This window comes from Astyanax mexicanus, chromosome 1, assembly GCF_023375975.1.
Source record: "Astyanax mexicanus isolate ESR-SI-001 chromosome 1, AstMex3_surface, whole genome shotgun sequence".
NCBI classification, from domain to species: Eukaryota; Metazoa; Chordata; class Actinopteri; order Characiformes; family Acestrorhamphidae; genus Astyanax; species Astyanax mexicanus.
The window spans coordinates 6,792,286-6,808,533 of NC_064408.1; the positions used below are offsets into that span (position 1 = coordinate 6,792,286).

Sequence of the window (16,248 nt, forward strand, 5' to 3'; positions counted from 1 at the left end):
CAGTAATTCATATATTATATAGATGTATTAATACAGAGTGATCTATTTAAGCCTTTCTTTCTTTTATTGTTGATGATTACGGCTTACAGCTAATTAAAGCCCAAAAATCAGTGTCTTTTAGAAAATCTGAATATTATATTAAGACCATAAGACCAATTGGTACATTTGGCAGTGTGCCAAGTCCTGCTGGAAAATGAAATCCGCATCTCCATAAAAGTTGTCAGCAGCAGAGGGAAGAAGCATGAAGTGCTGTAAGATTTTGTGGGAAAACTAAACTGCACTGACTTTAGACTTGATAATAAAACACAGTGGATCAACACCAGCAGATGACAGACATGTCTCTCCAAACAAACCATCACTGATCATCAGTAAATTTTACATTTCATTTAAAGTAAATGAAGGGATCAGAGTCTGGAGGAAGAGTGGAGAGACACACAGTCCAAACTGCTCGAGGTCTAGTGTGAAGTTTCCACCAATCAGTCAGTGATGGTGCTTTCCTCTGCTGACAACTTTTATGGAGATGTGGATTTCATTGTCCAGCAGGACTTGGCACACTGCCCACACTGCCAAAAGTACCAATTGGTCTTATATAATATTCTTATTTTCTGAGATACAGGTTTTCATTGGCTGTTAGCCAAAATAATAATCAACAATAAAAGAAATAAACACTTAAAATAGATCACTCTGTGTGTTTAATACATCTATATATATATATATATATATATATATATATATATATATATATATATATATTATGAGTTTCACAATTTGAACTGAATTATTAAAATAAAGTTTGATTTTTGAAATAAACGTTTAAATTATATTAATTTTTTGAAACACCTGTATATTGGTCCATTTGTCAATAAATGTTGACACAGTTTAAGGGACAGAATTTGTGTTTAAAATATGTAGTAAACTAAAAACCTACACAAAAAAAAAAAATAGAGAAGTTTTTCATTGGACAGCACCAAAATGCATTGATTTTACTTGATTTAGAAGTGAACATCTAAACAATTTGCACATGAAAGTAACTAATTATATGTATTATATCAACACAACTCAGTTTTAAAATAAGTTTAATTTTATTATTAGTCTTTCTGTTTACTTACACTAGCGGTCAAACCTTTTAGAACACCCAGTATACAGTATATTGTATTGCTTTTTAGGAAACAATTTGTTGGTTAATAGCTTACAGCTGATCTGTAGCAGTGAAAATGACTTGAGCTGAGAAACCGAACAGCTTACTTCTGTTACTGCACTCTCTAATGCAGCATTTACACACTTACACACAGCACGTTAACACTTTCATCATAATAAAAACCAGAGGTGGAAAGTAATGAATTACATTTACTCACATTACTGTAATTGAGTAGATTGTATGAGTAATTTGTCATTTTTAAAGTAGTTTTTAAAATAGGTAATTTTACTTTTACTCAAGTACATTTTGACACAAGCAATTTACTTCGCTACATTGGAAAACTCTCCATTACTGAGTAAAACATTTAATGCTGGGGGGTAAAAAACGAATTGTCTGAATTCAAAAAAAAAGTTTTGTTCTCCATGGCAGTGCAGCTGAACCTCTCCATGCAATGTTTATTACAGATAGCAAGAGAGACGCTTGCGCATGCGCCGACCAACATTTTTATTTTTTTTGTATGATTTCATGTATTTCATGATAATTCTTTAAGTTTTAATTGGAAACATTAAACCATATGCTTGGATGTAAAAAAAAAAATGTAAATAGTAGTTAAATCATAACAATGGCAAGTCAAAACATAATAATGAACTGTAAAACTATAAAAATACAGTTTATAGTCACATATATGACCATAACCTTTTAACAGTAAAGAAAACAAACTTGTTTTTGAAAATGTTTTATGGGGAGGTCTGAACAAATACTGCCTGAAAGGTCAAATTATTATTTGGAATATTAGTTAATTAAAAACAATTTAATTTATGATTTTTTGTACTTTTTTTTTTACATCAAATAGTTAAAAGTAACCATGTAACTTTTACTCAAAGTACATTTTAAATTGAGTACTGTTTTACTTTTACTAAGATGATAAATATAAGATGATAAAATTAAAGAGCAGCACTGCTACTGGACAACTAAACATCAGGGGTGTTCTCAAACTTTTGACCGGTAGTGTACTTTCTTTAAAAAAAAAAAAAAAACATAAAATAAACCCCATAATTGTTTTTTTTATTTTTATTTTTATGCACATTCTACAGCATTTAACATAACTGGGGAAAACTAAACGTACATGTGACCATTTCTTTATGAAGATACATGTATTTATGTCTTATTTTTTATTTACTGAAGTTAAATTATTACATTATTTTTTATTTAAAAATACAAACTTGCTACGTGTTAAACATGTTTTTTTATTCAATTCAGAATTAAGAGCACAATTTATTTTTATGTACTGAAGTTTATGAAAAAAATCTAGCAAATTTAGAAGAATTTAGTAAAAAAAAAAAAAAAATACAAAAAATAAAATAAATAATAATAATAAAATAGAGAAAAATGGCTTGTCCTTTTACCCATTAAGGTTTTTTTTTTTTTTTTTTTTACATCAAATCAAAATGTAATCAAATTTACAAAAAGGTAGAAGGAAAATTATTTTAAAACAAATAAATAAAACAAAATGTGCCATAACTTTTGTTCAACCTACACGTTATGCCATATTTCTCATTGATTAAGTTAAATTCTGTTCTTATTATAAAAAATAATGTCATTAATTGACTTGGTTTAAGCATGTAAGTGACCTTATCTTCAGTTAAACATATTAAACCAACAGAATTCTGTTTTTCAATTTAATCGCTGCATGTAAATACACTTAAATGAGTATTTTAGAGCTCAGTTTATATTTATTAATTCAGTTTAAGATAACTGTGAGAAAATCAAGTAGTTGTTCTTTACATTGCATCCAAATTTCTCGATAAAAAGGCCATTATAAATGCTTAATTGTGATTTTGAATAAAATAATTTTACATAGCTCTAATTTTGCTGTAAATGTGCTGTGAAATTTTTGTTTTTTGTGATTTGTTTTGTGAATTTTTTTGTGAAAAACTCTTAAAACCTATTTTGAGACAACCTGTTATTAGCATTTTGATGCTTAGAACTTTTTCTAAGGGGACTTTTTACTGCTGATCAGCTTTGTGAACAATTCTGACTCATTAAATTACTTTTTTTTTAAATCTGAACTGGGTTAAATAATAAAAAAAAAAATCAACATTTTAAAGGAATTCCCTTTGAAATCAAGCAAATTCAATGCATTTTTTTTATTTTCCTTTAGTGCAAGTTTAGTTCAGTTCGCTAAACACGATTCCCTGTTTGGGAAACTTAGGAAACACAACGAATACACACATAAAACAAGGTAAAATTCACTTCTGATGGAGATAAGAGGAAATGCCACATCATCCGAGAACACACTCCTCACTTTCTTTCAGCAGAACTTGAGCAAATTTGGGAAATTAACAATATTACAGTGATATGTCGCCGTCTAATTCAAGATAACAATGAGTTTTTGTTCATTTTTATCTCAGATTCTACCTCATAAAAAATTAACTGGTAAATATACTGTATTTTTTTTTCTTTATCAGCCCTAAAAATTCCTGATCCTGTTCTATAACAACCCACCAATTCTACACATCAACTCAACAGTCTCGTGGTTCATGTAGAAAAAGGACACTTTTGAATGCACACATTTTTTTATATTCAGATTTTTATAGAGTTTAGTGTTCTGCTCTGACAATTTCTGCTTCGAAATCACCTCCCTGCCTTCATTTCAGCAAGTATTGCAGTGGTACTGATCAGAAGCTTAGGCTATGTTCAGACCCTCAGCACAAATCAGATTTATTTTAAATCCAGATTGTTTTTTTTTTTGTTTTGTTTTTTATAGTGTAAACAGACAGATATCAAATGAAATCCAGTTTCTGGCACATCTAGATTGTATGCAGATTGATTTTTAATGGTGTGAACAGGCTAAAATCACATTAAATCCAATTTCAGGTACATCTACATTGTATCCAGATAGATTTTTGATAGTGTGGACAGGCAGAAATCATTAGAAATATAATCACTGTCATATCTATTGTATTCATTAAGGTCTGATAGTGTGGACTGACAGATGTTAAAGGAAATTCAATTTCTTGAATATCTAGATTGTATCTAGATTAATTTTTGATAGTGTGGACAGGAAGATACCAAATGAAATCCAATTTCTGACACACCTAGATTGTATCCAGTTTGATTTTTGATAGTGTGTACAGACAAATATCAAATTAAAAATCAAGTTCCTGGCACATTTAGACTGTACCCAGATTTAATCTAGATTCATTTTTAATAATGTGAACAGTTGAAATGGAATAAAATCAAATTTCTGACACATCTAGATTGTATCTAGATTAATTGGTGATAATGTGGACAGTCTAAAATCACATGAAATCATATTTGTTGCACATCCAGCTTGTATCCAGAATAAATCTAGTTGGGTTTTTGATAGTGTGGACAAGCAGAAATCACTTGAAATTGAATTCCTGGCGCATCTAGATTGTATCTAGATTGATTTTTATTAGTATGTACAGCCAGAAATAACATGAATTTCTATTTTTGGCACATCACATTGCATCTAGATTTTTGAAATCAAAAATCACATGAAATCCAATTTCTGACATCTACTTTATATCAAGATTAATTGTTAATAGTGTGAACAGACAGACATTCAACTTCACATCTAGATTGTATTCATATTGATTTTTGATAGCAGATACCACATAAAATAAAGTGGTTTTGCGAATCAGATCCAAAACACATTTGGATGTGATTTAAAATGGGATTCAAACAAATTGTACATTTGTACACATGCATCTCAGTGTGGACAATCTAGATGCTCAAATTATGGATTTCAAGGAAAGTGTCTTTACACAACTCGACAGAACTTAACTAATAACGACCACATCAAATAAAAGAAATGGCCAGATCTACTTTTGAATCCAGATTCATTTTTGATTGCCTGGACAGATAAACCACACAAAATCTATTTTTTTTGCAATTTGGATCCAAACCATATGTGCATCTCAGAGCAAATGTTAGTAACTGACCAGACCAAATTGGTTGGTGATCTAGTTTCAATACAGATTTATACCGGACAGTCTGGACAGCCAGAAACTACTTGAAATTGGATCTGTGCACATTTAGAGGTGGTTTAAAATGTGGTTCAGATTTGTACACTTGACATAAAACAAAACAAAACAGACAGCAACCTCATCTAATTTAAATTTTGGTATATTTACTTTAAATCCAGAATCATTTTTGATAGTCTGGACTTGGGGTGTGCCATATCGTATTGTATGGCAACTTTTTTTACATATTGTTATCAGAAAAGATATTTACACAGTCAGAAACATGCATCCGATTTATTCATCCAATTAGGATTAATTTACAAGTTAAAATAAGTGCAAGAAATGTCTATATTTTCTGTATTACATTACATTTAATATTGCCATATATCATTTTTTTAAAGTGCAGGTATACATGTGATGTCTGAATAGGCAAATCCTGTTCCAAAATCGAATCGCTTGCAAATAACAGACAGTCATCTCAGTAGATCTGATCTGATCTGAGAAACAAATCTGATTGGTCTGCAGTCTGAACACAGCCTCGTAAATATCCTGAATTTGTAATCCTTTGGTAACTACAACGCTTACATTTGTTGCACAAACCTGTGTAGCTGTGAACGATACAAAAAAACACGACCACGCCCAATGATTGACGATAACCGACGAAACTGACGAATTTGAGACATTAAATCACCTATTCAGCACTGTGTTAATGAGCATTGCGTTAATGATTTCATACCGAGATTAACTGATGCTGTTACACTGGATTGGATATCTTGTCATACAGTGAAAACATATGTAGCCTATTGGTTCTTTGATATGAAAGATAAGAGAGGTATAAGAGGGCACTTGAACATTGAGGAGTCCAACGGGTAACGGAAAGGATATATGAGCAAGAACCTGGCATCGTTAATAGGCGGCAGATAAGTATGTAGAGTTTACGTATTCAGATTAAGCACTCCTTCAGTACGTTTAGCTACTTCATCTTATTTGTACACAGTTTTTCGCAGTGTATGTAGTGTCGTTTGGTAGTCCTCTGATTCACAAAGTCCTTCGTCTGGACGGGAACACAGCACAGCAGTCAAAATAATCACAGATGTAGACATTATTGATTGACAAACACTCCCACACGGAGACAACACTTGTCAATTATTGCCATCTGTTGCGCCATATTCCAAAAGCATCCACACTGGTAAACACAGCCCACGTTCCAATCTCTGCTGGCAGTGGTGAAAGAAAATCAAGAATTCATCGTCCGACGCTTTTTTTTTTTTTTGTCGCTTTATTCGCTTCTTTCAACATGGCCAAATCAACTGTTCCGTTCGGGAATCGCAGAGAAGCCAGCTATGCCTGTAGCCAATCAAATCAAGCATATCCACGTGTCTTGAGCGATTGATTGGACAACCAACGGAAGCCTCAACAAGTCGAGGAACGTCGCCTCTGCAAGTACGTGTAGACCTTGACGCAGTGGTCCCAGCAATCTAAAACCAGCAGCTGTCCTTTATGCGTAACAGCAACACCCACAGGGCACGTTAGACCTTCCTGAATCAGAACATTGTGGCCACCTTCTTTGGGAAACTGCAGAATTTCCTTGCGCCCGCTATCCGTCACCAGCAAGTCTCCATTGGCGTCCACGCACATGCCCGTGATGCAGCGGAAGTCCTCCGTCTCGGAGAAGAAGTGGCTGAGCTGTTTCCCCAGCTGACCATCCGTGCCCACCGAGCCGATGGAGAAGCCGCCTTCCAGATGGTGCTCGTTGTGCCTGTTCTCAATGTTCAGGCCCAAGCCTTGGGTGAAGTAAACCGTTCCCGAGGAGTCACAAGTCACAAACTTGGGCCTTACAGCTGAGCACAGTCTGTTGTAGTTCACTACTCCTACGTTACGATCCACGGCCAAGCACCACAGCTTCCCTCCTTCCACATCCGACACCACAAACTGTCCAGAAGGCATGGCAGCTATGCCCCATGGCTTGATGAGCTGGTTCTTATGGCAGGCGATGCAGTGGCCGTCCGTGGTGTAAACCTTGACAGAGTTGTCATAGTTGTCCGTGACTCCGATAAGACCCTGAGGGGTGATGGCGATGGACAGAGGGATGAGGTTGGGCAGGTCGGCACCTAGGAAGCTCAGGACAAAGTTGTCTATGCTGCTAGGGTTGCGGCGGATCTCCCGCTGGAAGCCCTTGCGGTTGAATATCTGGATGCGGTAGTTGCCTCGATCCGCCACAAGCACGTCTCCCTGTGGAGTCACGCAAATGCTCACTGGCAGGTTGAACATGCCCGGGAGGTTCCCTTTGCATCCCATCTTCTTGACGAACTGACAAAGCTGACCTCCGGAGGCGCCACCTGTTGCCCCAGGCGAGGGTCCCCCTCCATCCACGGACTTGGACTTGAAGCTACCAGGTGAGGCACACACGGCTTCTTCTACAGCAGTTATCATGTCTACATCTCGATACAAGGGCAAAGGAGCAGCAGCGGCTGCGGCAGCAACAGTGGCAGCAGCAACAGCAGTGGCATCAGCGGCGGCAGCTATCTCCAAACCATCCTCTTCATCTGTGTTCACCGTACAAGGTTTAATAGTCAGCTGACCAACGTCTAGGGACTGCGGGTTCTCTGTTTTGACCAATTCAGGATCCTGCAGCTTCAAGAGGACGGGAAGGCTGCTTTTCAAATCAAGCTCTTCCTCGTCATCATCTCCGCCACCTTCTTCAAGCAAAGCAGTGTCCGTCTGCTTGATCCTCATGGTGAGGTAGTCGCATCGGGACACCACTTGCACCTCTGCAATGTTCAGAAGGTATGTCTGCTCTTCCAGAATCTGAGCGTTGAGTTTCTCCACCTCAGCCATGGAGGCGGCGAAGGCACGGCGCGAGCGGCCCAGCTCCTCCTGAAGCCGGAGCTCCGCCCTGGAATACTCCTGCTGCACGGCCTTGTACTTGAGACGTAGAGACTTGGACACATTATCTATGGCTGCCTTCTTCTTCTGAATGTTGGCCATGGCCTCTCGCAGGTTGGTCAGCTTCACCCCAAGGTCCTTCCTGCGCTGCTCAGCGGCCGTGCGGATGGTCTGCACGCTGTGACCCTGATGCTGATGTCCTTCGCACTTGCAAGCGTCGCACAGCACCACGCCGCACTCGCAGCAATACTGCCGCGGCAGGCGATTCTTGCAGGACTTGCACATGAGGCCGGCTGCAGAGCTGCAGGTGCTGGCGCAGTCTATGATCTTTAGCACCGTGAGGTTGTCAGCAAGCTGGGAGATGCTACTCATGCGGGAAACCTTGCTGCAAAACGGGCAGCGCACCCCGTTTATGGTGCTGGCCAGGAGCTTCTCGAGGCACTGCCGGCACACCGAGTGTCCACACTGCAGGAGCTTGGGTCGGAGCTGGTCCTGATTGTACGTCTCCAGGCAGATGGGGCACTCCAGCACCTCCCGCACCAGGTCTGGGTCCAGGCATGTCGGAGTGGCCATGATGCATCTCACTAACGGAGGTGTTCACAGAGAGGAGAGACAAGAAGAAGAGAACCAAGTGAGTCATTTAGAGTACAGTGCAGTACAGCAGAGAATTATGTAATATGATGATGTGATGAGTGAGCAAGTATAGCAGGCGTTACGCTAATTACGGTTAGCTCATGCGGGCGAAGCAAGGCAGGGCATTGTATTCCTTGGTCCAACCACTTAGCCCTAACCCTTTGTTTTGCGCTTGCACACCTAGGGGTAGGGTGTCTCGATTTTTGGTAGGTTATAAGGGTAGGTTAGGTTAGGGGAAGTTTTAAGGCTACATGATCCTTTAAGTTGAACATTTTCCTATATATCTTTACGGTCTCACCTTATCCCCTTCAGACCTTGCGCCCAATGCATTACAATTACAACATTAAACAAGCAAATCAAAAATTTACATTAACTTAGCCCCGCCCACTGCAGCAGAAAAAAAAACCCCAGCAACTCAAGATATAAGTGCATGTCAGCACAACAGCCAACAAAGCAAAGTAAGAGTTAAATTTTACTATTTTTTACGTGATTTAGAAACACTTTTATGATGTTCATGTTACTGTGTATGGATGATTTGTGTACAAAGTACAAAGGTCAATATCAAATCTAACATTAAAAATGTAAAACACATTTTAAGGCATCCAATGCAATGGACATTAAAAAAGAGCAATCAAATATATTTTAGTTAATGGGACAATTAGGGTCGTCTTTTGTGTGATTGAACAAAAGACGACAGAAAACAGCATTCTTATAGTTTTCACTGGAACTTAATTCAGGTCTGAAAGAGTTAAAGGTTGCAACACAGGCAGAGGCTGCAGTATTTAAGGTGGAATGGAACGGAAAAATAAAATAAAAGCGAATAAAAGCTAAATTTAGCTCCCAATCAGAGAGGAATTAAGGAATAGATAATAATAATTAATTCTAAGACATACACTAAAGCCCTAAATGCTAATTCTAATTCTTAGGGGGAGGATTTTATCCCTTTTAGTTGGAACTCTGCTTCAAGGAAAAGGGTTACAAAAGAAAAATGGGATTGAACCGTAGGGCGTTTTCACAACAGCACTCTTTGGTCGGGTTAAAACAGACTCTGATTGTTTTTTACTCGAACGAACGGATCCCAAACTCTGGAGCGATTTGTTTGTGGTGAGAACGTGATCAGGCCTTGATTTGACCCAGTTGTCAAATATACTCTTTTATTTTTTTATATAAAATGCTGATAATAGTATACTGCTATGAACGAATGCTATTCGCAATTCTGTTTACTATGTGAACATCTGCACGGCACGTCACATTTAAAACAATGCGTTTTAAAACGTAGCGTTTCAACATTAAGTGCACAGAATATTTTCACTATATTTACTTTGAAGGTGGTTATCTCCAATCACACCCAGGGAAACCAAAGTGAAACCAAACCAAACAGAGGGAGAAACCCTTCAAATAAAACTGATTCTGATCATAGAAACCATAAAAACTACAGGTGCGAAAACACCCTTAGTCTTGTTTTGCAGTATTTATTAATTTATGAGACCCAACATGCACGTGAGACAGGTGTTCCCCTGAGCTATTGGCAGGCACTGTAGTATTGCTAGTATTGTTATTCTTCCTTTAGACATAGAAAACACAGCATTTTTTATTTTTTGTCAAATTTAAAGCTTTTTAAGACTGTGAAAAGATCAGGAATACTTGTTTTGACGTCTCCAAATCTATACCTAGTGTATTCCCTATTGACTTTGTTGATTTTGCATGCAATAACATCACCACATTAGCTTCCTTAGCCAGCTAGCCAGCTCTATATTAACTAGCTAGCTAACTAGCTCTATCTTTATCTTTTGCTTTATATAATATAATCACGAGCCAACATTTGCAATATTCCGCAGCATGCATTGCAGATATTGCACATACTGCAGCAATATCAGCACCAAACAAACAAACAGGATGCATTAGACGTCCAGCATTGCACAGATGTTGCTGTGCACCTGGCAGCCATGCTAAAGGCTCGAGCTAAGGCCCAGTGCAGAGGCAGAGGGCTGCACCCTGTGTCTATGTGTGCGCGCGTGGCAGCGGTGTATATGCAGTGCAGTGCAGTGCAGTGGTGTATATGGTATATGCTGGTATATGCTGTGAGTGGGTGAGCGCGCTGTCCGCGTGCGGTACCGCTTACCTCAATGTCAGCCTGACTGCGGGTCTCTCCACCGCCGCTCGCTGCGTGCGTGCCTGCGCGAGCGACACTGCGGAGCGCTGACGTCGTCAGTGGCGGCCGTCCCCCACTGCGATCTGATTGGTGGAGAGACAGACAGCCTTCCTCAGCTCTGATTGGCTGAGAGAAATGTCTGTCACTTATGTCAACAAAAAATAAGACATATTTGTATAAATATGATGTCAAATTTAATTTAAACATTTTTATTATTGATCTTAAACATTACTACTACTACTACTACTACTACTAATAATAATAATAATAATAATAATAATACTAATAATACTAATAATACTAATAATAATTATTATTATGATTTATTTTTTTCATTTTTATTATTATTATTATTATTATTATTATTATTATTATTATTATTATTAATACTACTACTACTACTACTACTACTAATAATAATAATAATGTATATCTTAATGTTTTGTTATTTAACAATAAAATATTTTATTGATTTATTGTAAAAAAAAAAAAGATATGTATAAAGGTTTTTATTTAAACATTTTTATTATTGATCCTATACTGTACCACTACTAGTCACAAAATAATCTTAAACTCCTAGTATAATCACCTTCAGACAGCCTGTCGCTGTTATAGTTTGTTTATTTTTTATTTTATTTTTAGTTTTAGTTTGTTTTTAGTTAACTTTTTGAATTTTGTGTCGTTTAACCTCTTGTCTTTATTGTTTCTTTGATTTATTTTACTTATTTTACACACATATATATATATATATATATATATATATATATATATATATATATATATATATATATATATATATATATATATATATATATATTATTATTATTATTATTGTTATTATTTTATTATTATTATTCATCTGTAACTGCAGTCTTATAATTTTTTATCACCTGTAATTTTACCTATGATTTTATTATTCTTACTAAATTCTTAATTTTATTATTATTTGTAGAATAGTGGTGTTTATTATCTTATAGTAATGCCATTTACTGTAGAGTAATTGTACTTTACACTACATTATTTTTTTAAATCTTAAATATTTATCTATTATTTATATTAATCTTATTTAAATCCAAAATTTAAGTTTGATGAGAACAAAGCCCAGTTTCCCCATATCCTCCTCTGATCAGTTCTCCTGCTGGTGTTCTGTTTTTAATGCAGTTCCAGCTCAGACCACCAGATGGAAGCAAAAGTCCACTCATGGTGTATCAGAATAGAGCAGATAGTGAACTGGAGAAGTGAACACAGGTGCACAGCAGTGTAGGTATATGCACAAACATTTAATATGATTTAATTTAGACGCCATAAACAGGATGTAGTGGGCGGAGCTTGTGTTGTGTACAGTACACTGAAAAAAATGAGTAAAATTGACTTTAAAAAAGTTTTGCAACTTTCTGCATTTGCTTTTTTTTAAGTAAATTTAATTTCAGATAAATTTAAGTAACTTCAACTCGGTTTCAAGACTTAAATGTTACACAGAGTAAATAAGTGAACTGAACTTCAGTCAATCCTTTCTGTTAGTAAACTTTACTTCATTTATTTTTACTGAATCAATCCTTTCTTTTAGTAAACTTTACTTCATTTATTTTTACTGAATCAATCCTTTCTTTTAGTAAACTTTACTCCATTTATTTTTACTGAATCAATCCTTTCTTTTAGTAAACTTTACTCCATTTATTTTTACTGAATCAATCCTTTCTTTTAGTAAACTTTACTTCATTTATTTATACTGAATCAATCCTTTCTTTTAGTAAACTTTACTCCATTTATTTTTACTGAATCAATCCTTTCTTTTAGTAAACTTTACTCCATTTATTTTTACTGAATCAATCCTTTCTTTTAGTAAACTTTACTTCATTTATTTTTACTGAATCAATCCTTTCTTTTAGTAAACTTTACTTCATTTATTTTTACTGAATCAATCCTTTCTTTTAGTAAACTTTACTTCATTTATTTTTACTGAATCAATCCTTTCTTTAAGTAAACTTTACTTCATTTATTTTTACTGAATCAATCCTTTCTTTTAGTAAACTTTACTTCATTTATTTTTACTGAATCAATCCTTTCTTTTAGTAAACTTTACTTCATTTATTTTTACTGAATCAATCCTTTCTATTAGTAAACTTTACTTCATTTATTTTTACTGAATCAATCCTTTCTTTTAGTTGCAGAAAGTTGCAAAACTTAAAGTAAAGTAAATTTTATGCTTAATTGTTTCAGAGTAAAGTTAAAAGTAAGTGCTATTAGTGAATATAAAGTAACTATTGTAGTAGAGAAGTGGGCGGAGCTTCTGGACACGGTGGAAGTAGGGGTTTCCACAACCGTTTTGTACATTGAGGGGACGTTTGCAGTTGTTTTCTCACATTTTCATTCCTCGTTTCCATGGATGATTTAATAAAATTGGTTCTTCTATGGTCATCCATCACTGAAAGAACTCTTCGTAGCTCCTTTACTATAATTATTTCTAAAGGTTCAGAGATTGCCACGTCCTGATTTTAGCCTCCAGACCCACCGCAGACCCGGCCGAGCCGGAGCGAATAGGATGATGGATGGACGGATGGATGATTCTGGACTTTGCTCGGTTCACAAGTCAAACTCTGACCGGATCAGTCCTGAAACTCCCGTCTCAGGAGCTTCTGTTTATTATTATTCTGAACATTTTTCCCTAAATAAGAACCTTTCCCAAAGAACAGAATGCACGTGTGGTCAGCCTGACGTATGCGATTAGTAAATGCCGCAGGCCTCGATCAATCAAACGCCCTCACGGTGATGACAGCTCCATTGTGAGTCTGGGTGCATTCGGGGGGAATGTTCCTTAGGCTGACCGGCCCGAGTTCTGGAGCTGGAGCTGGGAGATTTGCCCCACACTGAAAAAAATAAATCTGAGCGTTAGTAAATGTAACGTAATTAAATCTGTGTTATTAACAACAAAGAAATATGTTTCTATATTTACATGAATATATCTAGTTTTTAATTACTCCACATTTGTTCAAAATACCAGATATTGTGTATTTTTTCTTTAATATAATTTATTTATGTAATCCCAACAAATCTTTTTAGGTACACAACAAATCTGCACAACAAACACAAGTCTTGTTATATTTACTCGGGTTTTAGTCACTACCTGTGTCAATGCTCTTTCTACAGTGTTGGTTCATGCAGCTTTCCTATAGGCTCCTGTAACCATATATTTGCATATTGGGTGTGGCCTCTCTCTCTTACTCACCATCTTTGTGTTGTCTGTTGCCCAAAGCTACCTTATCCTGGGCGTGCAGTAATTATAATGTGGCAAGAGGAGTAAATAAATAAATGTTTATTAAATAAATAGTGCACGACTACGCCACCTAGAGGGAATTTCCCTCTTAGGAAATACAAGAACACACAGGCCCAAGACACTTGGAGAACAGAGACGTAGTTTCCAAATTAAAACAAGTTTTATTAACAATTATCAAGAAAAGATTATACACACCCAGAATCACAAAAGAAATATATATATATATTACAACTGAGGGCTTACCAGGACAGCAGGACAAAAAAAAAAAAAAAAATCACCTACACACACACATACCACTGCACACGAGCACACACCCACAATTACGAAAAAAAAAAAAAGAAAATCCCAACCGAGGCAGAAAAGAACTAGCACACCAAACACAAAATATTAAGAAATTAAGGTAAGGCTTCCAACTGACCAAAGTAATCCTCCAAAGAGAATAACCCCATAAAATAAACCCACACTCAAAAAAAGTATACAAAACAAAATAGAAACCCAATTAGAGAAAAGAGCTCCAAAGAAAAGAAAACCCAAATTAACTCAAATTCCAACACAAAAAAGTTAGACACAGAAAAAAAAGATCAATTAGATTAATCAAAAATATAGAAGACAAAATACCAAATTAGACACAAAACAACCCCAAAAGGCAAAATTAAGAAACTAAAAGACAAAAACTGAATATCACAAAAAATGAAAATCAATACGAAAACACAAACTTAATTAGCCAAAATAAATCAAAACAAAAAAAACAACAAAAAAAAACTAAATCAAAGCAAAACAAATAAGCCAAAGCAAAAACGAATTAATTAATTTAAATAATTAATTAATTAATTAATCAAAATTAATCCAAACAGAAAACTACAATAATATACATTGGCAGGTCTCAGTGTTTATAGGCTGTAAGAGCACATTAACTTTATTCTGTGTTTCTACTGATCACAGTGTGCTGGATTTGAGCTACAGAGTTCACTCTTTACCCAGTTTACTCCTGTATTGCTCCATTATTATACTGTAATATAATATAATATATATAATATACTAAATATGTTGAGAATACCCATGGTTAACTTAATTGATAACTTATGTGAATATTACTAAAGCTTTATTAAATTGAAAGTGTGTGTTAAAATAAAGATGAATTGTTAGTTTATTTGACTAAACAGATCATTTTTAAAAAGGACAAATTAAACACTTAAGTTGAGTTAACTCAGCTTTTTAAGTCAGCAGAGTACAAGAGAAAATTAAGTTGACAATACTTTAATTTCCCATGTAGTGTCAATGGACTCTTTTAAGTTGACACTACCTGGAAAAGTATGTTAGCACTACTGGAGAAAATTAACTAGTATACAATGACTACTCTTGCTTGATCTACCTAATTATCTGATGCAAAAAGTTTATATGATTCTTTTAAGTAGATCAAGAACACTATTTTTTTTCAGTGCAGTGACCTACACTGTTATGTTTTTTCTTCTTGTGAGGAAACGTAGAGTTCTAGTACTTGTCTGTGTTTAAAGGTTTCATGCTATCGTTTTTTTTTTTCACTCATTTTAAATGTCTAGTTGTGTCTCTAGTATTAATAAATTCCAATGTGAGCTTATTTATGTGAAAGAAAAGTGCTCCGGTGATTCGGTATAACTCTGCTTTAGTCTAGTGGAGGAGTAGGCGGGAAAGAATGACAGGATTTCAGCTCTTGCACATGAATATTCATACATTTACATTTACATTTATGGTATTTAGCAGACGCCCTTATCCAGAGCGACTTACAACAGTGCTTCATACATGCAAACAGGACTCTTAACCCTTGTGTGGTGTTCGGGTCTGTGGGACCCGTTTTCATTTTTCATCAAAATATTTTTTCTAACTCAAACTCATTGGCATTGGCTCATTTTTTGTGAGAAACATATATCAAAACACATTTTCCATAAACACACACTGTACACCCCACCCCTCCAACCATTTATATTACATACAGTATGTTTGGCCAAGGGCTAATAAACATTGCTTCATTTGTAAATTTGAAACTAAACAAATTTTCTACTCATATCTTGAGTTTAATTCATTTCCTTTTACATTTTATTAAAAAACTAATAAAAAAAGAGTAGCACTTTTTGAAAGAAATGTAACATAAGAAAGGTAAAGGGCAAATATTAACCATGTAAGCTGTTTATATTGCTTG

The 16,248-nt window shown here is 35.4% G+C and overlaps 2 protein-coding genes across 2 annotated transcripts in view; one reads left to right on the top strand and one right to left on the bottom strand.

Moving 5' to 3' along the window:
- The window catches only part of LOC103040661 (astrotactin-2), a 1,082,674-nt gene that overhangs the window by 914,665 nt on the left and 151,761 nt on the right, over window positions 1-16,248 (top strand). The gene's annotated exons all lie outside the window — the stretch shown is intronic.
- Window positions 6,387-10,870, bottom strand: trim32 (tripartite motif containing 32). The gene is made up of 2 exons (XM_007252089.4): window positions 10,769-10,870; window positions 6,387-8,597 (listed from the first exon to the last, which is right to left on the bottom strand). Exon 2 carries the CDS (start codon window positions 8,584-8,586, stop codon window positions 6,541-6,543), a length of 2,046 nt encoding a protein of 681 aa, XP_007252151.3. The 5' UTR covers window positions 8,587-8,597; window positions 10,769-10,870; the 3' UTR covers window positions 6,387-6,540.

What these genes read in the sequence shown, in the direction of transcription:
- trim32 (XM_007252089.4), bottom strand. Translation starts at nt 8,586, where the DNA reads ATGGCCACTCCGACATGCCTGGACCCAGACCTGGTGCGGGAGGTGCTG.